The following is a 20,283-nucleotide window of genomic DNA, read 5'->3' as shown; positions in this document are numbered from 1 at the left end:
AATGGACCAAGCAGGTTATGTATGTTTGGATGTTTAATTAGTAACAGAATATCTCCATGTCGTCACGTATGCGCTAACCGTTTATGGACTGCTCCTGCGGTTCCTATTGGTTGAAGGGATTGTTCTCCGCTCCACTCATATTAGTAACTACTAGTACTGAAGTGCTCTGTAAGGTAGAAGATCTCCATGTCCTCCAGTTGGCCTCGTTTTAGTCTATAGTTCGAATTTAAGAAGATAGTTTCGATGTCTCCACAGGCCATCGATTTCTTGCTTATCAATCATTCCCATATCGCCAGGGTATCCAGATGACTGTTGTGGATATTCTCCAGTCCGTGACAGCCAATAGGATTCACGGGACCATGCAGGTCGCGAGGACCCTCATACATCTATGTTTATCACGTCACAAGCTGGAACTATAAAGGCCGAAGAGAGCTTGTTCATTGCATATGGAAGTACGGGTATAATATCAGACACTTTACAGACGTTTTATCTGCCAAGTTTGACCTCTACACCCGCCCCGTGCCCACCACCATGCAACATTACATCTCTCACTTCGACGGCATCGACGGCCTCAAGAAAGAAGATGTGCCAATGCCATCACCCGGACCAGGCCAAGTCCTCGTCCAGATCCGTGCTATATCACTAAACTATCGCGATACGGAAGGTAGGCACCATCTCACCCAACTTTCGACTTTATCTCATGCACCCAACGACTAATATGCCCAATTCAGTAATCAACGGCGAATACAACCATCACCGCGCAATCAAGCAAGTGCCAAGCATTATACCCTGTTCGGACATGTGCGGCATCATTCAAAGCATCGGAGAAAATGTTACCAAATGGAACGTCGGAGACCGCGTTCTTTCCTTATTCGTCCCGGACCACAAGACAGGCCAACTGACTGAGAGAGCGCTTGCTACCAGTTTGGGCCTCCCTCAGCAAGGTGTTCTAGCAACGCATCGTGTGTTCGCGGAGGATGCCTTGATCGAGGCACCCAGACATATGAGTGATGAGGAGGCATGCACGCTGCCAATTGCGAGCGTTACGGCGTGGATGGCGATCAATGGGACGCGACCGTTGGGACAGAATGGGGGTCGGGGAGAGTACATTCTTCTTCAGGGAACTGGAGGTGTTAGTATCGCTAGATTGCAAATCGCGAAGGCGTCTGGAGCGAAGGGTATGTTATCTCGCCCACTGATATATTGTTATATGACTTTGGCGCTGACGCTGTGGTATAGTCATAATTACTTCCTCGTCTGATGGAAAACTAGCCAGGGCCAAGGACCTCGGGGCAGACTTTGGTATCAATTATCGTCAAACGCCGGAATGGGCTAATGAGGTTATGGAGATCACGAACGGACATGGCGCGGATATTATTCTCGAAACGGGTGGGTCGCAGACGATGGATCAGAGCTTTGCGTGTGCTGCGTACGGTGGGCTGATTAACTGTATTGGGTATACTTCTGGGAAAACTCAAGCTTTTGGAGAGCAGAAGAATGTTAATCTTCTCACCCTGAGTCGCAGCTTGACTTTGAAGGGATTTGTTAATGGACCAACTGATCGATTCGAGGAGTTGATCAAGTTTGAGGAGAGACACGGGATTCATCCTGTCATCTGCAAGGTGTTCCCATTCAGCCAGGCAAGAGATGCTTTCAAGTATCTGGAAAGCGGCTCGCATTTTGGAAAGGTTGTCATTCGAGTTTAGTTGGTGCAGATGTCGTTTGATTATGCAGCAGTGAACAGCTGTTGATCGATTCAAGAATGGCATGTTCCCGTGGAAACTACAAAACGTGAAATATCTGTATATGGTACAGATTCATTATCACTACGAGTGGGCGTCCCGATAACAAATAGGGTTATATAGTTTATTAACCCCATCAAATGTAGGGGATAGCTTAAGAGTTTGATAGAGCTATATCACAAAGATATCAACAAGAGCACCCTAGCCAGAACCCTACACAGAGTGCAACCCGCCTATAGACAGTAGAATAAACTAGACACGCTCAACATGATCCACGGATTGCTTATCCCCATCATCATTCGCTTGGCCCTTAGCTAGCTGCGGGATCCCCTGCCGCACTTTCTCCTCTTCCGTGGGATATGCATGTCTCCACATGGTCCACAACGGTCTCTGGAACAAATCGTCAATACTTTCAATCGACCTTCCTTTCAATTCAGGAAGGCAGAAGTAAATAAACACCACTCCGGAGTATGTCAGCATAGCATACAAAAGAAACACTCCCCAGCCCATATTCGTGATCATGTCGGGTGTGGCTCGAGTGATACCGTAGTCGACGATCCAGTTGACGAAGAAACAGAAGCCCATACAGACGGATCTCTGTAAGGGAGTCAATTACAGGGTTACACGAGAGAGGCTCAGCGATTTATACGTACGATTCTGGTCGGGAATATCTCTGCCGCCACAATGTAGCAGGCCACACTATGCCCAAAAGACCACCCGAAGGCATAGATGTAGATCCACACTATTCCAACAATGCCTCCCGCTGGTGTCCCACCAATGGTGCTAGTGTTTGTACCGGCGAAGCGGAGGTAGAGGGCAAGGTATAGCATGGCGGTTGCTTGGAGGACAGCACCGACGAGAAGTGGTCGACGACGACCGACGCGATCGACTAGGTAGGTGACGTAGAAGATTGTAACGACGAATTTGACGACTCCATAGACGCCTGTAGTGAGGAGGCTGTTCGACGTTCCGTTTACGCCGATAAGCTCGAATATCTCTGGGGCGTAGTACTATTGTGAGTTCTGTCAGTATGGAATGTGATGGTGAGTGATAGACACTTCAGGACTCACATTCAAGGAATCAGTGCCGGTAAACTTGTGGAAAAGGAATAACATAACGGCAAGAAAAAATCGCCGTGCGTTGCTCTTGATGAAAATGATGTCTTGAAGAACGACCCAGTAGCTGTGTCCTTGATGGCATTCTTGCTCGAACCTGACCTGAGCAACTATTTCCTGATATTCCGTCTGAATATACGGATGATCAGCAGGGAGCTTCCTCAGCCGACAGAGATTCTTCAGCCCCTGCTCTTCCTTTGCATGATTGATCAGATACCGAGGCGTTTCAGGAACAAAAGGTATCATGAGACACATCAAGACCCCAGGAATCAACTGAATCCCCATTGCCGTCCTCCATTGGGTGTTATCTTGCTCAACACCGGGAAATGACCACAAAGAAACACCGTAATTGATCCAGAAGGCGACCATCAATCCCGCTAGAATCATGAGGTTGTACATGGCTGTTGCCGACCCTCTCACCGACTTTGGTGAATTCTCAGCAAGAAACTGTGGAGATAGCATCGAACTGGCCCCAACTCCCATTCCACCGATGAAGCGACCAGCAATGAGTACTTTGTAGTTGGCAATCATTTGCATCACGCCACCGATAACAAACACAAACCCCCATAAAAAAACAGACCACTTGCGACCTAGGAAATCGGCGGTTGGGGCTGCACAGAGAGAGCCAGCTGATCCGCCAGCTGCGAGCATTGCTGCAATGGTCCCCTATACCGGTCAGCATTTTCCGTTGCGTTGAGGGAGTATGCGAGCATGGTACCTTGCGGCTATCAAGCTCTGCGGTAGTCAGCTTGTCGAGCCCAAATGCATGTTCAAACGATGGTAATGTGAGAATGCCTCCGATATTCCCCGTATCGAAGCCATAAAACCAACCAGCCCAGGCAAGAGTGATCAGAAGATAGGCTAACCTTCCATTGAAGATTTGCCTGGGATCGGTTCTGGCTTCCTGGCTAGCCCAGATGCTGGTTCCTCCAGCCATTGAGACGCGACTTGGATATTAGGACAACAATTAAATGACAATATGTTTGGCCACTTGAGCGTGCAATGACAAGAGTTCTGGCCCTGGTCAATGTGAAAGCCAAGGTATGACTCTCCCCACATAGGACGAGATACACCCTGGTTGCTACCGAAAATGGGCTCCATTATATGGAGGGGAGGCTGCGCATGATCACAGCCCCTCTTGGACTGTTTCGGCATGATCTGCATTACCCCAGAGCAATAGCTGCATTGAATCCGGGGTAAATGCGGAGATCAATCCAAGCTATGCTCTGTAGCCGATCATCGGACTGTCCTCCGAGCGTCGAGGGCTCGTCGGCGCTGGGCCGAAAGGCCTGGGTCCTTTGTGGAAATCAGCCAATCAAAGCACTTTCATTAGGCCATCATGTTGGAGCTCTGGAAATAAAGAGAGAGCATTTTGAGCGAGAAGCTAAGATGTTTTGACCACAAATCTAAGCCAGTCTGTTTTTGTTGACGATGGCTACCATATTCCCTTCGGACAGTTCAATCCGTTCCGTGGACAAACCCTACTTCTACCGCGAGGCATACCTGCCTGCGCCCACGGTACAGAGCCATGCATCTAATCTACTCCGGATGCCGAACGGCGACCTGCTATGTGCCTGGTTTGGCGGAAGTCTAGAAGGAAAACCCGACATCAGCATCTATCTTTCTCGGCTGAGATGCGGGGAGAGTGAGTGGACGGAAGCGTCGAAGATGACCCACGACCACACCCGGAGCGAGCAGAATCCCGTTCTCTTCCACACACCTACCGGAGACTTATGGCTTCTTTACACCTCTCAGCATGCTGGAGACCAGGACACAGCCATTGTCAAGTATCGGGTGTCTCCCGATAGCGGCACCACATGGGGCGATGAGAAGGTCTTATTTCACGATACCGGCACCTTCATCCGACAGCCAGTGGTTGTACTTGATGATGGAGCTTGGGTAGTTCCAGTTTTCAAGTGTCGTGTGCAGCCGGGAGAGCGCTGGCTGGGAAATGATGACATTTCCTGCATCCGCGTGTCGAGGGATCAGGGCCGTTCCTGGACCGAATCGGAGATTCCCGAAAGCACGGGGTGCGTACATATGGAGATCCAGAGACTGAAGGACGGAACGTATCTGGGCATGTTCCGCAGTCGCTGGGCCGACAACGTCTACCTGGCGACATCGCCAGATGGATTAGTTTGGAGTACCCCACAGCCGACCTCCCTCCCAAACCCGAATGCGGGCATTTGTTTTGATGTGCTGCCTTCCGGTAGGGTAGTGTTAGTTTACAATCATTCTTCCAAGCGTGATGCTCTCGGAAGAAGACAAGGCCTGTATGATGATATTGCTGATGGGGTGGACGAAAGAAAAAATCAGGCAGCAGCGAAGGACGGCAGGGAGTCGTTTTGGGGGTCACCAAGAGCTCCCTTGTGTGTTGCTTGGAGCGATGATAAGGGAAACACATGGAAGCATCGCATACTAGAGGAAGGGGACGGGTATTGTTTGACGAACAACAGCGAGAGAAAGCTCAATCGAGAGCTGTCGTATCCCAGCATGATCTGTGCTGATGGGACGATCCACATTGCGTATACATTTTGGCGACAGCGGATCAAGTACGTGCAGCTCAAGGAAGACTTCTTTGAGGGAGGGTTGGCTGCATGGTTATCGGCATCTATGAGACGGATGTTGACAAGACTGGGATACATAGAGTAGATGACACAGCCTCGGGGGGCGTATACTTGCCTGGGACTCTCTAATAACAGATTTGCTTTTGGTTGTTTTAGTTATTGTGACGGCATTCATCAGACACATTGAACAGAAAAGACTATCTAGGACGAGTATTCTCACTTATAAGACACAATTTAAGTAGCGATAGGTGTAAAAAGAAATTGGTGACTCCTAGCTTTTACAGGTGTAGCCAACACTAAGATCAGTCAATATCTTTCTAGACTGCGATGTCCTCTCACAGGGTCTTCTATAAGACGGAGGAATACGTTGCCCGGGAAGATATAAACCAACGCACTTATTCAATCTGTAATATCCTTGAGTCTCTCACGAATCACTAAAAGGCTCATATGGCGGCTCCAGATCAATAACCAAGCACGCCGCAGCCCGTGCGACATTTTGAAAACCAAGCAATCATATAACCTAGGCGTTCGCAATAGCGCGTTGCTTGGTCTGCAAAGCTAGTATACCATTTCTCTCGGGCCATTGCACTTGACCAATCAGATGTCGGAAACTCGTCATTAGCGACATCCGAGAAGCTGCTTTGATGATGAGAAAGTCAAACGAGATTTCAGTACAAATATAAGACCAAAGTACATAACAGATACAGTAGTTCACTAATATTTGCAGCAACTCGTAGATTTTTATATCACCCTCAGTAGCTTCGAACATAATCTAATTATGAAACAGGATCCTTCGATCAGGGCCTATCTTTTCAACCCCTTTGCACATCTGGCAAAGAACTCTCAATTTCCACAAGATGCTTCATCACACCGATAACCCATTCCTGTGTTGCTGCTGATGACGCCTTATACGGCTTTCGAGGGAGGAATGCTGCTTGATCCGTCACTCCGGCGACTGGTCCGGCAAAATGTGCAGCGGCAAACTTGGTGGGCGCAATGCCTTCTTTGCAGGCCTTTTCGGCCTGGGATATCAGCCCCTGCAATTTCCTCGCTTCTTCCAGCTGCCCGGCCGTCCACAAAGAAAATAGCCTGGCAGTTGATTTCGGGAAAACATTGGCAATTCCTGTCACGCAGCCTGACCCGCCTCCGCTGAGACAAGGGATGAGCCAGTCAGATGAGCCCGCATATACCCCAAACTGTTCATGGGTATATTCTTGAGTTAACCGGGTAACCTTGCCAGCGTTACCGCAAGTCAACTTTACCCCGACTATGTTGGGATGCTGCGCCAATGTGGACATGACATCCGAGTTCATATCCACCCCATTGCAGACAGCTGGAAACTAAGGTCCTAGTTCAGCCCACTTTCATGCAAGCATAATGTGTGGAAAGAGAGCTTACGCTGTAGATAACGACTGGAAGAATGTTGCTGTCTGCTACCTCCGTGTAGAAGTCCAAAATGACGTCTTTTGTGACTGCTTTAGCCCAATAGCTGGGCGGCAGAAGTAGCCCAAAGTCTGCTCCTGCCTCACGAGCGTCCTCAGCCAGGCGAAGAGATTCGTTGGTTGATTGTCCACTAATCCCTGCCACCAGTGGAAAGTCACCCACCCCTAAATCCACAGCCGCCCGTCGAGCAGTTCTTAACAACTCCTTTCGCTCAGTTGACGATAGCAGAACCGCCTCAGCATTCGTGCCAGCGAGTACGAGTCCGGCAATCCCACTCCGGATGAGATGGGTGAAGAACTTGTAGGAAGCGTCGTAGTCGATTTCCTGCCGTGGTGTTCCTTTAAACAAAGAGATTACTGGGCAATATATGCCCGGAGGCAACGGTTTGCTCTTGTGCGGAATTGCTGAGGTCATGGCTGTTACCTGGAATACTGTTCAATACTACAAACTACTAGTGTCTTTATAACAAACCACTCGGGCTTCTCCCGACAAGATCGGGATAAACATAACCGACAATGCGGGGTAACCGGGCTGAACGCCCAACAACCCTCAGAAACATCAGACAAATGACATGTTGGCGATATCAAAAGCCCTACAATTCGACATGGTCAAGCGCAAGCGACAGGCATCCACAGCGGAAGCCGACGGCCACAGGGAAGAAGTCGCTGGCTCCCTCACGCCAGCTTCGGCCAGCTCCCGACAGCAGCAAGGCTCCTCGGATTATCCCGGTCGGTCTGAGTCGCCTGCCCGTCAGGACGCGGAGAGAAGCCCGCAACAACCCACAGCAATCCCATCGCTGGTTAATGTCTTGCCCAGTATCACCCGAAAGGTCACTGCATGTGTGGCCTGTCGGAAAAACAAGGTGAAACTTCGGTGTCTAAGAGGTTACATCGCTCAATCTAATACTCACGCCTTAGACAAAATGTGATATGCCAGAAAATGGTCCACCTTGCGTTCGATGTCGCCGGCGATCGCTGTCTTGTGTACTAAATCGAAGTCTTCAATCTTTGGTTGAAGATACCAAGTCAGTTTCTCCCTCTTCCACCTCAAACTATGTAGTCTAAACTTGTATGCCTTACAGAAATGTCGAGCACCTGAGGACCGACGTGCAGAATCTGCATCAGACCATTGACACCATCTGCCAGACCTTAGACCTTCAACGCCCAAGGCCACTTCTAATATCAGCAAATGAGGGAAATGAGCGGCGAGCTATTACAGAAAGCATCGGGCCAGACCGTGAATGTGACGCTTGTCCAACGGAAGGATGCGAGGTATCCCCACCAGAGTCACCCACAGCGGTGCAGGCTCCTATTGATACTTTCCTCGATATCGCCAAACATGGAACTCCAAACGCCACGAAGATTCCACCAGGTGTCACTCGCGCTACTGGCCGAGTGGATCTCATTAGTAAAGGCATCATCACAGTCGAAACAGCAGAAAAGCTACTGCACCGCTACTTCTCCCGTCTAGATCACTTTCTCTATGGCATCTGTAATGAGAATCAGGATATAACCCATCTACGCAAGGAATCTCCAACACTCCTCGCTGCCATATGCACTGTCTCAGCCCTCCATGACCCCCATGATCAGGAAACCTACGAAGCGTGTAATCGCGAGTTTCGCTCCCAGGTTGCGCGGTCTCTATTTGAGAAGCGTGACGTGGAATATCTACGAGCCTTATGTATTACCTCTTTTTGGCTTGCAGATGCTTCACGAATCTTGTCTAGTGATGGCATCCGTCGAGCAGCTGATATGCGTCTCCATCGCAATTTCGACTCTCTTCTTGGCATTCATCCGCCCGAGTATTCTTCCCCATCAAACTCGTCACCAATAGTTGCAGCAGATCGCATCCGCCTATGGTATTTATTATTCGTCTGCGATCAACACCTCTCGATCCTCCACAACCGCGACTCGCTTCTGCGGAACGATAAGGATATTGCGGTGAGCTGGGAATCATACCTACATCGCGCAGAGGCAACAGAGTCAGACGTGCGAATTCTGTCGCAGGTGTCGCTGCTTTTAATCATGGGCCAAGTTCGAGATGTCTTGGGGTCCGACAAGGAGATGCAGCTTCCATCGGCCCTTACTCATCAGATTACGAATTACTCGCGACAGCTCGACAGATGGTTCACCCGATTCTCCGCCCTCTTCGTCACGAATGCGCATATCGGGGAATTTCCAAGAAGAGGGTTGGAGCTGCACTATCAGTTTGGGAAACTATACCTTGGTCATCAAGTGTTCAAAGGGCTCCGTGGCAATCCCATCCCCCTTCCTTTTCTATCCGCGGCCCAAATGGCTCATGAGGCGACCGTCACCATTTTTGAGATGATCCGAAATGATCCGCAAATGAGCGAGAACCTCGTTGGCATGCCACACTATTTCCATGTGATGATCGCATTTGCCGGTCATTTGTTACTGGAGATATGTCACAATCATCATGTGCAATTAAACATTGATCTACACGGGGAGCTTCATCTCATTAGTGCGGTTTTAGGAGTCTTTCGCAGGATAGAATGCATCACATATCACCCATTGCGCCGAATGGCTCCTGGGCTGACCCGGAAGCTCTCCGAGACGGTCACCCTGTTAGGACTGGATGGTATGTCTGGAACTAGCCACACTGGCAATATCTTGCCTCCTGCGGTTCAGCAGGCAGAGATAGCTGGTGGTACAGGACACTCAGCCCAGGCCTTGGGCTCTATGAACAATATGTTTCTATTGGGCTCTACCGAGCCTCCTGTTGATGATTTTCTCTTCACAGATATGGGGGAATTTACCTTTCCTGACCTAGTGTCGAGTTTCATGCCGTAGATATGGCAGTCTGGGAAGTTGATGTTCAAAGTCGTTTGCGATGCTATATATATCCGATAATTTCTTCAATACTACTTATCCACTTTTTTATCAGCACATATTGACCAAAGTGTCCTACTTGTATCTCATTCCTACAAAGCGCAGAGACTATAAAGCCCCTGCTTCGGACGTATTTATATAGCCTCCACAGGGAGAGGCCTATACTTTGCCTCAAGTAGCCTAACCTCCTCATCAGACAATTCAACACGCAACGCCTCTCCCGCCGACTCAATTCTCTCCATACTATTCAACCCGACAATCGGACACGCGCCCTTCTTCAACAACCACGCAATAGCAACAGCGCTCATACTACACCCTTTCATCCTTGCCAACTGTTCCACCCGTGAAACAATAACCTCATTCTGCTCCCCAGAGAACCACTTGACCGTCTTTTTATCCTGACTAGACCGATACGTCTGCGCATTCCACGGCCTAGCCAATAACCCACGAGCCAATGGACTCCAAGGAATCAACCCAATTCCTTCAGCCCTACAGAACGGATTTATCTCCCGCTCCTCCTCCCTGTAAAGCAAGTTCCACAGTCCCTGCATACTCGTAAACGTCGTCCAACTATTCATCTTCGCTGTGTACTGCAACCGCGCCAACTGCCAACAGTACATGCTCGACGCGCCCAGATAATGAACTTTGCCCATCCGGACAAGATCATGCAGTGCACACATAATTTCCTCTGGCTCGGTATCATCCAGTCGATGTAGCTGTAAAACATCAATATACGTCGTGTTCAGTCGCGCAAGGGACCCTTCCACCGCATCGAAGATATGTTTTCGACTCAGACCCATCTGATTCACTAGCTCACCATCATTGATGGCAGGATTGGGTCGCGATGGAGAATCCGGGTCGAAGACTGGATAGTAAAGCTTGGTCATGATCACGACCCTGCTTCGTGGGATGTTGTATTTCGCCAAGGCTTTAGCGATTAGGATCTCTGATGTCCCGTTGGAGTAGGAGTTTGCTGTGTCCCAAGTGTTGATTCCGCTGTCGTAGGCTTTCTTGAGTAATGGGAGGGCTTCGTCTTCCGGAAGTACCCAGGGACTGCCTTCCCAGGCGGGATTGCCAAAGGTCATGCATCCGAGGATGATTTTGGAGGTTTTGAGGCCGCTTTTGCCGAGGCGTTGGTATTCCATTTTGTTGTTATGCGAATGTTACCGCTATGGATATTGTAGCTATGATCTCTGTGCAATGGTGGTAGCTATGGCTTTGTTCCATGATGTTTAAATTATTTTGGCCTTGATCGTCATCAATGTCAGGGAGAGACCGGGGAAAATTCGTTGAGAGGTCGGAAAGATTCCCGGCGGGCGGGGGATTCCGTACTACTTTCGGGGTTTTCTCCGCAATGGACATTTTGGCTGGGAAGGTTCTACTATCCCTGTCAGGTCTGTTATTTCAACCATCGATATTAACTAATAGAATAGTTTAGAAGGCTGATTCCACAGAGCTTCTGTGGCAAAGATTAACACATGGTTGATAAACTCTATTCACAAATGCTCTTCGTGTGCTTGGGACGCTTCCCAAAGCCCTCACACAATGGGTTATCATGTTAAAATGGAGCAAGTCCAGTGACAGAACAATGGGTTATTCCACGATTCATTTTCTCTTCAAACTGGTATTTAATGAGATAGGAGGCCCGGCGAAGAGATTTAGATCGGCCACGATGGACTCTTTTTCAGACTTGTGGCAGCATATTCAGTTGTTGTACTAGTCTATTCACAGCGACTGATACTTCCCACCCCGAGCCCAGCTTTGGGTAACACTAATGCGTTGTTCCACAATGTGCTTATTCTCTGACGGTGAGCATTCAATTGTGACTCCTGAACCTCCCAGCCCCTCATCCTTCGAGCAATGCTGTGATTATTTCTTCACTTCATTAACCCCCCTTGAACCCGTTGTCCAAACTAATATATCTTTCCATCAGCCAAAGACTGTTCTGACAGTATCCATCACGACAAAATGGAACAAGTGCGCACCAGAGTGATAGAAAAAATCAGTGACACCTTCAACGCAGTTGCAAAGCATCAAGCCGCGTGGATTGAGCCTGATATTCAGAAAGATCTCGGTGTTATATGTGAGGATCTGCACATCACAACAGCTGGAACTCATCAGGATAAGCTCTCGCCAGTCTTCTTTGATCCTCTCGGAGCGCACAATGTCCCCTCCCCTCATCCTACCCATGATCTGGGGCAAAAGTTTGTCAAGGAGATCTTCGACAATTGGGACAAACCCAGCCCGCAGCCACCAACGGTGACCGATCAAGTTTATAAGTTAGTGGACGGGATACGAGACATTTTCCGAACCAGCCGTCGCGATGTTATGTCAGAGACTGGAAGGTCGTTGCAGCTGCGGACTTACGCAAACCGGATCGAATGGTGAGCACCTCCTCCCCTGGAAAACTTATGAGTGTGTACAACTAGGAGGATTGATCCGGAGCTGACAAACTTATTGGAAGTGGGAATATCACACCGGACCTCATTGCTGAAGAATTCGATGGCCTGTTTTGGGTGTCGCGTGACTCGATGATGGAGTACGCTTATATAGCTATGGATCAATTCAACAAGCCCCACATCCTGCTTGCAACTTTTATGAAGTCTGAGGCAAATGATACGCTTTCCAAATACAAGACTATGGTCATGTTGACGGTCATGTTGACCCGGTTACAAAGTGATAATTGTCCCGACCACAGCATCATTCCTGTAAGTGAGATCTTCGTGTCAGCTTCAGACGTTGTTCTTTGGAAAGCTCATCTGACTGACTCAAATCTAGATCATGATTATCAGCGTCTTTCCCGGTCTTAAGCTCAGAATCTTAGAGGCCCACTATGATTACAGAGGTCTCGTCGTTCGAAAATCTGATTTCCTTAGCTTCGCGAACAAAGATTCGGCGATCTCGAGCATGGATATTGTGATGAGTTTTATGTGTTCCAAAATGACCGGGAACACGACTGACATGAACATCATGATGGATGTGAGTTCCCATATACTATGGAAGTGGTTTATCCTAAGTGACAGACTAACAGTCATTCACAGCTAGTAGCTGAAGTCCCTCTAGCCCTGTCCGATAACTCGAGTCAGGAGTCTAGAAGCCGAGAGATGGAATCGTGGAGTAGGGGATCTTTGTGGCGAAATGTCAGTCATTCTATCAAGACTTACATTTCGAAGATCAAAAATGCTCTTAACACCTGATAGGACAGAGCGCTTGTGTGCGGAGGATGTCTGGCTAGGTAGCACCTATCGCTTCTGGCTCGTCGCCAACTTCCTGGGTTTATCTTAGCGCACATAACTGGGCACATGATGCCCATGAGATGAGAAATTGTATGTAGAAAGAACTGAATGAGAAGAATTGAGGTAATCGCACGGGCTTTTAATACCAAATAGTTTTGTGACTATTGTGTTGACTCTTCTACAAGGTCACCCTACCGTCCATAGGCAAGAGATAATATGACCGGGTCCCCTTTGTTTGCGAGGTTAAGGTATCGGTCTGGTAGCAGTGATTGTTTGCCCAAGTCAAGAAACAGTCAATCTTCTCTACATGCGATGTAAAGGCACTTTATATTAAAACCTGTAATTTCTTGCAGAAGGGGACTAGTTCTCACGCCTCTCCATATCTTGTAAATGCAAATAACCCTCACTGTCAGCCTAGCACAGCTTCTAACGTTATGCTTTCCTATAGATTTTTGATCGTAATTCTCTTACTATCTAGTCTTATGTGTCTGGCGTGTCTGTACGACATAGATGAAGTAACTGCAAACAGACAGGATTCGGTTGGTGGGGGTTCTAGATAGCACGAAATTGTCACACTTGGACGAGTTTTCTTGCTCCTAATACTTTCGCAATATTAGCTCCTTGTGAGGTGTCTTCTCGTGCAGTCGCTTGTTCACATCTGGTGCGCTCGTTTATCTCCGAGTATGACTATGAAGTCTTCCCTGCTCAAGAAGAGGAAGCTTTTAATGCAAGCTAATCCTCCCGAACAAGAGAAAGAGAACTCTGAAAAATCCTCCGCAAAGAAACTCGGAAAGGTCGAACGCTTCCAATTACCCAGTAGTCCAGAGGAATGGCAGGACCTTGTGGAGAACGCGAAATTGGAAGCGTTAACCATCAAGACCTTGCCGACTGAGATGTTCGGCTCAGCTTCACAAGCGTCTGATAAACAATATCTGATGCTACGCTGCTATTCGCCTAAAATCGTACACCCCACTGAATTCAGCAATCACATGAGCAAGTTCGGATTCTGTAAGAACATGTTGAGGGATGCAACAAGCCTACTTGATCAATCCCGAGACTGGGCTGGATACATTCGGACTCTTCAAGAACACATCTCTATCCGGGAATTGAGGGAATCACATGCTCACCTTTGGCCGGGATCATTCATGGCTGCTAAGCGGCTGCAAGAGCAGACAGCCACGGTACAGGGAACGAACGATCTATACAGTCACGCCAACAATCAGAAGTCTGAAAAGTGCCGAGATGCGGAGGATGAAGCAACGCCAAATGCGGCGCTTATTGTTCTGCTTCAGGAAATCACGCACATAGTAGAACGAACAGACTTTGAGTGGGTGCTAAACAGAGCTGGATTTCTTGCCGATTTTGGCGAATGGGCGACGATATCGCGCCTTCACAGAGGGAGTGCTGCGTTCTACAAGTGATCTTAAAGTCTTCTCCATCACTGAAGTCAAGAAGGCTTTTCGGTCGCACCATGTCATTATTCAAGAAGCTTGCGAAATAGCAGCCTTGATGATGACGTCTCCGGAATCAGCGGTTTTCGAAGACCAGTAAGTTAAGTTCCAGGTGCAAGCTCTCTAAACAAGTAACTAACTCTTGATTCTCATGCAGCTTTTTGCTTATATCTCAAGACCGGCACCAAATTTTCTTGACCTTTGTTAAATATGAAAAGGAGCTTGAGAATTATTACAGGAATAATGAAGCCTGTGATAAGTTTCTCATTCTGGAAACATTTGGCCCATATGATGCTGAAGATCCCGGTTGCGTTGTCGAACTTGCAAAAGTCATCATTGCTGCAATCTGGATTGTAAAAAGAAGCCTTTCGAGTGGGGCGGTTTTACAGAATCAGACATGATCTGTGACCCTTGAGTACATGCGACGCCCTCGTAGGTGCCCACAAGGCATCTACAAGAAGTCGGCTACGAGCGTTCTGATTGGTCAGTTGGAGTTGGGGATCGCTTCATGTTTGAATTACGGTATTTGAGCGATACCGTAACATTACGGGGAATTGGAATAGAGTGGAAATAGGGTCCTGTATAGCTAGATTTCGCAGCTCGGGGGCTTGTTCCGGCCGCAGGCGCTCTTGCATACATACATACATACATACATACATACATCAAAGTTCTGGCCATATTATTCCAAGCTGAAGTTAGCTATCCCAGATTGGAGCGCTAGTTTGCAAAAAACAGGTCCTGGGCCTACCAGGCTAGATTGTATTAACCAAACTGCATTGAATGAAATTCCGCACGCGACGGTTAGTGAATGACTTCTGTAGTCTGCTATTTCCCACCTTTTGGAAACATAGAATGGAGGCAAAACTCCTTTGCCGTGTCTATCATCACTTCGATGAGGTTTGTCTTGGCCAAGTACTCTCGTTGATAACTGCACCACTGCCACCTCTCCATAATGTTTGCTACGATCTTGAAAGGCCTCGCTGTAATCATACTCTTCCTATTTCTACAACACAGTTCCATCCACTTCTTTCGACAGAAAACAACCATGTATAATACACCTAAACTGTGTCGCCTGATAATCGCTGCAGATGGTCAGTTCACCAACAAAACAAATCTGTTGTCACCCTACGAGTCTCGCGCACTCTTCAATTCCAGATTTAAAAGGGCGTTTTGCATTCGAAATGCGTTCACGAGCTCCGATGAAGACTTTGTGACCCAGCACGTGAAGGACATCAAGATGCTTATAAATCTCACTCCTCTGGATTGGAACCATCTGTCCCAGTCTCTCCAAGAATCAGCACGCTACTGGGTCAACTCATCACAGGGTACAATCCACTTGGCCAGTATTACTCAGACACTTACGTTGAGATTGGTGCTGGTGGGGATATTCAAACTAGAACCTAAGATCCCACCTTCTGGAGACCTCTTCTTCGCCGACTTTGCACGATGCATCAACGAATCCTGGATCTTAGCTAAAGGGCCCGATATCCTTTCATTTGAAGGCAATGAAGAGCTACGGGACTGCGTCACTGCTTTCTTTCCGTCATCTGATCAGTTTCAGCCCGACGAAAATCCGCTAAATGTGATCCTTCCGGGCTATGAGACCAGCTGGAGGGTGGCGCTACGCATGTTCCTCGAGATCAGGCGTAGTCGCAATGAGGTTTGGGTTGATAAGATGGTGAGCTTTGCACTGCATCCTACGAAGGTGCAATTCCAGGAAAACGGCGACGGCATTTCTGCTGAAGTAATGGTCTCTGAGGCTCTTCGTCTGTATCCACCTACCCGACGCATCCGCCGAACATTCCGCTTCGATGATGGCAGGAATGGACAGTCGATGAGGAGACCTTTGCAGCAGATATTGAGGCCTGTCATCTGGACAAGAGTATCTGGGGGACAAACGCTCTGGAATACAAACCTTCGCGGTTTGCTACATTGACCGAGGAACAGAAGGAAGCTTACATGCCCTTCGGCATCTCTCCCTTTCTTTGTCCTGCAAAGCCTGTCTTCGGGCCTAGAATTATCGGGATGGTTGTTGGGATTCTATTCCTCGCATTGCAGGAGGTAGGGAGCTGGAGGCTAGTTGGTAGGGATAAGCACTCTGCTAATGACTATGTGTCTGGTGAGCGATTGAACAATGACCGCAGTGCATTTGATGATTTGTTTTTGTATCTGAACGAGGAGATGCGAGGCTGAGTGGTGTTGAAACTTTCTGCCTCGCATTGTCTGTATCATGTGTACATTTAGTTTTGCTGGGGCGATTTTACTGATCTCGGGGAGAGGAAATATTTTTCGCGCTGGATTTGAAGTTGGGATTCTTGTGTCTACGTTTTCTTGTCCCGCTTTTCCTCGCTTTGATTTCAAGCAATTGTTTATATGGCGTTTACCGGTTGAATCCTAGCCCGGTAACCATCTTGGTACAAATGCAATGTCTTTGCTCGAGACGGCTTTCAATAACTACTCTAAAATCTTGATCGAGGTAATTTCCCGGAGAGCAACCGGCCCGTCCAATCACCTAGGTTAAAGTACAAGCCAGTGAATGCGGGAAAGAACTAACCCAGTCCTCAACCAGAAAACCGAGACCCAATCCACTCCCTTATTTCCTATCCCATACATTCATAATCCACCACAAAGCTAATCCACTCTAATTGGCACTGTATATAACGGCCTCCATCAGAGCACCGCCTCCACAACCTGCCCCCCGCCACTATTCGTAGTGATATACAACTTCTTCCTCATCCCCTCCTTTTCAACAACATGCACCGAAGTGGGCCCACGAACCACCTTTGTAAACAACACCTCGACATCACCATCAGGACTAATTGTGCCAATCGCACTCCCATTCGGACCTCCCATAGCCACATAGACCGTTCCCTCTTCATCAAAATCGAAGTCATCCCACTGATATCTCTCCAACCCGGAGTCCAACGTGGCAAGAACCTCGGCTTCAACCTTGCCATTTTTCCCAGGCACCGCAATACCATCATGGGTAATCTTTACTCTTCCAAAAGTTTTCAGCGCAGTATTAGTATAGTACGCATACTCCCCGTGCGTCTTCAGTCCATTGATCCCGATCTCTGATGACCCATTCGCCGGAGCCGACAATGCGTCGCTCTGGACAACGATGTCCGAGGTTCCGGTCAGCGTGTCGATGCGGAATATACACCCCACACGGGAATCCGCTGCTAAGACAGTGGTGGGACGGCGTGGGAGGGAAGCAAGACCATTCAGCATGATTGCCTGTGGAAGATGCGCCACTGCTTTGGTGACCGGGGAAGCAGTGATGTTAGCTGCGAAGGCACCAAAGTCGATGGTGTAGATGGTTTCATTGTAGTAGTGATAGGAGCCACGGACACCACCGGTGATGGCGTACTTGCCGTGGCCGATGGGGGCTATGCCAGTGATGGCGGTGGCGTTGGGGTAGAAGGAGGTCAAGAGGTTGGCGGTGGGGTAAGGGTCATTGAGGTCGAGGGCGTAGAGACGGGCGTCGGTGAAGGTGGTAATGAGCATAGTGTTGGTGACAGGGTCGATGGCGCCATTTTCAATGTCGGTGGAGGTGCTGAAGTTGAAGAGTTGGGTGACGGATATGGGTGATGTTGGTTGGGAGAGGGTGGGTGAGAGGCTTAGAAACGTGAGAAACAGCGTGGAAAGATGCATTGTGAGGGGACTGTGGTTTTGAGATTGAAGACTTGCCGGGGGTGCAGTCTGGTTGCGCGAGGGGCACTATATATGTCGGAGCGGTGTTGATGATCGTCATTTCGTGCTGTCTTCTCATTGATGGACCTTGTTTGCTATTTGCCATGAATGTGGTCCTCGGGCAAAATAGCTAGTTTCGGTTAGTTTGGAGGCGGGATGTTGGCAGGTACGCGGTGGATCTTATCTGATCGGATGGAGTCTGGGGAAGTTGACTGGCTCGGTCTTGTCACTGATTGTCAACGGTTGATTAAGGATCGACATTGGTTATTGCCCGGTTCAAAGGGCGACATAAGTCTCATTGGTTGTAGGAACAGTTGCTTCCTGAACAAACCATCCGTTGATATTCATTCATGATTCAAATTTATTGCAACAAATAACAAAAATCCGATTGAAATCACTAACCAATACAACACAATTACAAGAAGGTTAATAGTACTGAACAGTGATATGGATCATCTCACACATTTTAATATCCCTATGGGCCTCTATGTAAGCTTCTCATGCTGAAGACTGATGTGTCAGCTGTTACTAATATAATTTATGTTGTACGTTTATATATTGTTCATCGACTCACCTTCGAGGAATCTTTTCTTTATTTGAGACTAGTAGCCATGTCAAGATTTCTCATGGCTCCTAGCTGGAAGGCTCAGCTCAGGAGTCCCATGATCAAGACTTGGGCACTTAATGAATTTCTACTGGAAGTACACACGGTCTTTTATCCGAAGTACCGAGAACATAACAATTGTCATAATTCATTTGTAGGTAAGACCCTGTTTCCCAGTCTCCGACGACCCACCATAGACCCATGGTGCCCACTTCAGGCCGGAATATCCGGCATAGGGCCCTTGTGGTCCGGAAAATCAGTGCTACGGGCAACCTCCTCCCATTCCTCCGCAATGCGCATCATATCCCGCGCCTTCTCCTTAAGGAACCCAAGAGAATCACTACCAAATGGCACACGCAAGGGGATTTCTTTGCCTTCTGCAATACCCTCTCCCTTTGCAATTTGAATGACCTTGGCAATCAAATCCACCGCATTGCCTGGTGGGTTGCGATAGTTGCCCTCTCCGCGCACGCGACACGCATCGTTAAGGCCCCGGTAGAAATCGACTCGGTAGGGAACATGGTTGATATTTCTCATGACTTCAGTGCTGAAAATGCCTGCTTCAATAATGAGAGGCTTGATACCCGGTGCCAGCCAGCCTAACTCTTTCGAGAGACTTTCCACGGCCCCTGTGGCGGTTAAGAGTCACACCGTCAGCTTCATCGCGAACGTTCAGATGGTATACTGGGAGCATTTACCTTCCAATGCAAATTTACTGGCGCAGTACGCGGATGCAGCAGGCTCTCCCCAGAAGCCAGACTGCGATCCCATGTAGATGATCATACCTTGACCCTTTTCGCCCTTGCTGCGGAAATGCGGCAATGCGGCGCGGGTCAGGTTGATAGGACCATGGAAATTCGTGTCGAGGGATCGTTTCATATCCTCCGGCCTAAAGCCTCTGTCAGTCAAACGTGGCCTTCCTAATTGGCTTCGCCAAACAAAGGACTTGGAGTCCTCAGGCCAACACTCACGTGAGCTCCTCGATGGCCCCGCATTGGATGTACCCCGCGTTGTTCACAAGTACATCTACTCCCCCGTAAATGTCAATGGCCTGTTGGAACTTCGCGTTCAACTCTTCTTGAGGTGCCGTGACATCTAGTTCAAGGATAGTGGCACCAGTTTCTTTCAAGTGTGCGAGCTTGGTTTCAGCATTCCGGCCTGTCGCGATGACGTTGTCACCCCGTGCGCGGAGCTGGCGTACAAACTGCTCCCCAAAGCCACTGGAGCAGCCAGTGATGAACCAGGTCTGTTTTTCTTTTGTCATCTTTTGAAGTAAACGAGGCTGATTATACAGGTCTGAAGTCTTTGTTGCTTTTCAGTGTCAGGGAAATGAGGATTGCCCGAATGGTTCTTAAGACAATCTGGGAGGCGCCAGGACCTGCCAGGGGGCTTGCCGTCTTTAAGTCTAGTGAATCAGAGTAAGGCTGGGGAATGAGGGGCTTATTGAGTTTTAGTCTGTCAGACACGCAGGCACATTCCGACAGGACCCGCTTACAGTGCCACACTATAGCAGTAGCAGTGTTACCTTGCATGGTAGGCAGCAAGCAGCCCCCAGTCATTTTTACTCTTGGAGCTACTGCAAG

General features: G+C 48.5%; 11 protein-coding genes across 11 annotated transcripts; 6 read left to right on the top strand and 5 right to left on the bottom strand.

Moving 5' to 3' along the window:
• Window positions 1–531: 531 nt before the first annotated feature.
• Window positions 532–1,706, top strand: BO85DRAFT_437611 (zinc-dependent alcohol dehydrogenase family protein; the record flags this gene model as incomplete). Its single annotated transcript, XM_025658626.1, has 3 exons — window positions 532–664; window positions 732–1,178; window positions 1,240–1,706. The coding sequence occupies 3 exons, from the start codon at window positions 532–534 to the stop codon at window positions 1,704–1,706; spliced, it is 1,047 nt and encodes a 348-aa protein (XP_025516361.1).
• Window positions 1,707–1,964: 258 nt separating this feature from the next.
• On the bottom strand, window positions 1,965–3,898 carry BO85DRAFT_512539 (sugar transporter). Its single transcript, XM_025664660.1, has 4 exons — window positions 3,576–3,898; window positions 2,813–3,523; window positions 2,396–2,752; window positions 1,965–2,339 (listed from the first exon to the last, which is right to left on the bottom strand). The coding sequence occupies exons 1-4, from the start codon at window positions 3,792–3,794 to the stop codon at window positions 1,995–1,997; spliced, it is 1,632 nt and encodes a 543-aa protein (XP_025516360.1). The 5' UTR covers window positions 3,795–3,898; the 3' UTR covers window positions 1,965–1,994.
• A 390-nt stretch (window positions 3,899–4,288) lies between these two features.
• On the top strand, window positions 4,289–5,509 carry BO85DRAFT_512536 (sialidase family protein; the record flags this gene model as incomplete). Its single annotated transcript, XM_025664659.1, has 1 exon — window positions 4,289–5,509. The coding sequence occupies one exon, from the start codon at window positions 4,289–4,291 to the stop codon at window positions 5,507–5,509; it is 1,221 nt and encodes a 406-aa protein (XP_025516359.1).
• A 634-nt stretch (window positions 5,510–6,143) lies between these two features.
• BO85DRAFT_519322 (dihydrodipicolinate synthase family protein) lies at window positions 6,144–7,289 on the bottom strand. The gene is made up of 2 exons (XM_025665039.1): window positions 6,823–7,289; window positions 6,144–6,764 (listed from the first exon to the last, which is right to left on the bottom strand). The coding sequence occupies exons 1-2, from the start codon at window positions 7,279–7,281 to the stop codon at window positions 6,237–6,239; spliced, it is 987 nt and encodes a 328-aa protein (XP_025516358.1). The 5' UTR covers window positions 7,282–7,289; the 3' UTR covers window positions 6,144–6,236.
• Window positions 7,290–7,471: 182 nt separating this feature from the next.
• BO85DRAFT_369801 (Zn(II)2Cys6 transcription factor) lies at window positions 7,472–9,677 on the top strand (the record flags this gene model as incomplete). Its single annotated transcript, XM_025655936.1, has 3 exons — window positions 7,472–7,729; window positions 7,785–7,891; window positions 7,949–9,677. 3 exons carry the CDS (start codon window positions 7,472–7,474, stop codon window positions 9,675–9,677), a joined length of 2,094 nt encoding a protein of 697 aa, XP_025516357.1.
• Window positions 9,678–9,717: 40 nt separating this feature from the next.
• On the bottom strand, window positions 9,718–10,955 carry BO85DRAFT_448492 (aldo/keto reductase). Its single transcript, XM_025659944.1, has one exon. The coding sequence runs from the start codon at window positions 10,859–10,861 to the stop codon at window positions 9,851–9,853; it is 1,011 nt and encodes a 336-aa protein (XP_025516356.1). The 5' UTR covers window positions 10,862–10,955; the 3' UTR covers window positions 9,718–9,850.
• A 599-nt stretch (window positions 10,956–11,554) lies between these two features.
• On the top strand, window positions 11,555–13,088 carry BO85DRAFT_519319 (uncharacterized protein). Its single transcript, XM_025665038.1, has 4 exons — window positions 11,555–12,100; window positions 12,181–12,424; window positions 12,495–12,695; window positions 12,758–13,088. The coding sequence occupies exons 1-4, from the start codon at window positions 11,685–11,687 to the stop codon at window positions 12,911–12,913; spliced, it is 1,017 nt and encodes a 338-aa protein (XP_025516355.1). The 5' UTR covers window positions 11,555–11,684; the 3' UTR covers window positions 12,914–13,088.
• A 547-nt stretch (window positions 13,089–13,635) lies between these two features.
• On the top strand, window positions 13,636–14,373 carry BO85DRAFT_487159 (uncharacterized protein; the record flags this gene model as incomplete). The annotated part of the gene is made up of 1 exon (XM_025663435.1): window positions 13,636–14,373. One exon carries the CDS (start codon window positions 13,636–13,638, stop codon window positions 14,371–14,373), a length of 738 nt encoding a protein of 245 aa, XP_025516354.1.
• Window positions 14,374–15,355: 982 nt separating this feature from the next.
• Window positions 15,356–16,596, top strand: BO85DRAFT_458654 (cytochrome P450; the record flags this gene model as incomplete). Its single annotated transcript, XM_025661599.1, has 2 exons — window positions 15,356–16,233; window positions 16,287–16,596. 2 exons carry the CDS (start codon window positions 15,356–15,358, stop codon window positions 16,594–16,596), a joined length of 1,188 nt encoding a protein of 395 aa, XP_025516353.1.
• Window positions 16,597–16,748: 152 nt separating this feature from the next.
• BO85DRAFT_448490 (uncharacterized protein) lies at window positions 16,749–18,095 on the bottom strand. The gene has a single exon (XM_025659943.1). The coding sequence runs from the start codon at window positions 18,055–18,057 to the stop codon at window positions 17,074–17,076; it is 984 nt and encodes a 327-aa protein (XP_025516352.1). The 5' UTR covers window positions 18,058–18,095; the 3' UTR covers window positions 16,749–17,073.
• A 727-nt stretch (window positions 18,096–18,822) lies between these two features.
• On the bottom strand, window positions 18,823–20,088 carry BO85DRAFT_395479 (SDR family oxidoreductase). The gene is made up of 3 exons (XM_025656961.1): window positions 19,672–20,088; window positions 19,399–19,589; window positions 18,823–19,329 (listed from the first exon to the last, which is right to left on the bottom strand). Exons 1-3 carry the CDS (start codon window positions 19,962–19,964, stop codon window positions 18,914–18,916), a joined length of 900 nt encoding a protein of 299 aa, XP_025516351.1. The 5' UTR covers window positions 19,965–20,088; the 3' UTR covers window positions 18,823–18,913.
• Window positions 20,089–20,283: the final 195 nt, after the last annotated feature.

Source organism: Aspergillus piperis, assembly GCF_003184755.1.
Source record: "Aspergillus piperis CBS 112811 unplaced genomic scaffold BO85scaffold_7, whole genome shotgun sequence".
NCBI classification, from domain to species: domain Eukaryota; kingdom Fungi; phylum Ascomycota; class Eurotiomycetes; order Eurotiales; family Aspergillaceae; genus Aspergillus; species Aspergillus piperis.
This window is presented reverse-complemented; position numbering and strand designations above follow the sequence as displayed.

Excerpts from the sequence above, each read along its gene's own strand:
- BO85DRAFT_512539 (XM_025664660.1), bottom strand. The coding sequence starts at position 3,794 with ATGGCTGGAGGAACCAGCATCTGGGCTAGCCAGGAAGCCAGAACCGAT. Across the intron at positions 3,524-3,575 it reads CAGAGCTTGATAGCCGCAAG|GGGACCATTGCAGCAATGCT; the intron begins GTACCATGCTCG and ends TGACCGGTATAG. Across the intron at positions 2,753-2,812 it reads CCGGCACTGATTCCTTGAAT|TACTACGCCCCAGAGATATT; the intron begins GTGAGTCCTGAA and ends AACTCACAATAG.
- BO85DRAFT_519322 (XM_025665039.1), bottom strand. The coding sequence starts at position 7,281 with ATGACCTCAGCAATTCCGCACAAGAGCAAACCGTTGCCTCCGGGCATA. Across the intron at positions 6,765-6,822 it reads TTCCAGTCGTTATCTACAGC|TTTCCAGCTGTCTGCAATGG; the intron begins GTAAGCTCTCTT and ends CTAGGACCTTAG.
- BO85DRAFT_448492 (XM_025659944.1), bottom strand. The coding sequence starts at position 10,861 with ATGGAATACCAACGCCTCGGCAAAAGCGGCCTCAAAACCTCCAAAATC.
- BO85DRAFT_519319 (XM_025665038.1), top strand. The coding sequence starts at position 11,685 with ATGGAACAAGTGCGCACCAGAGTGATAGAAAAAATCAGTGACACCTTC. Across the intron at positions 12,101-12,180 it reads TACGCAAACCGGATCGAATG|TGGGAATATCACACCGGACC; the intron begins GTGAGCACCTCC and ends ACTTATTGGAAG. Across the intron at positions 12,696-12,757 it reads ACATGAACATCATGATGGAT|CTAGTAGCTGAAGTCCCTCT; the intron begins GTGAGTTCCCAT and ends AGTCATTCACAG.
- BO85DRAFT_448490 (XM_025659943.1), bottom strand. The coding sequence starts at position 18,057 with ATGCATCTTTCCACGCTGTTTCTCACGTTTCTAAGCCTCTCACCCACC.
- BO85DRAFT_395479 (XM_025656961.1), bottom strand. The coding sequence starts at position 19,964 with ATGACAAAAGAAAAACAGACCTGGTTCATCACTGGCTGCTCCAGTGGC. Across the intron at positions 19,590-19,671 it reads GGGGCCATCGAGGAGCTCAC|GCCGGAGGATATGAAACGAT; the intron begins GTGAGTGTTGGC and ends CAGAGGCTTTAG. Across the intron at positions 19,330-19,398 it reads CAGTAAATTTGCATTGGAAG|GGGCCGTGGAAAGTCTCTCG; the intron begins GTAAATGCTCCC and ends TAACCGCCACAG.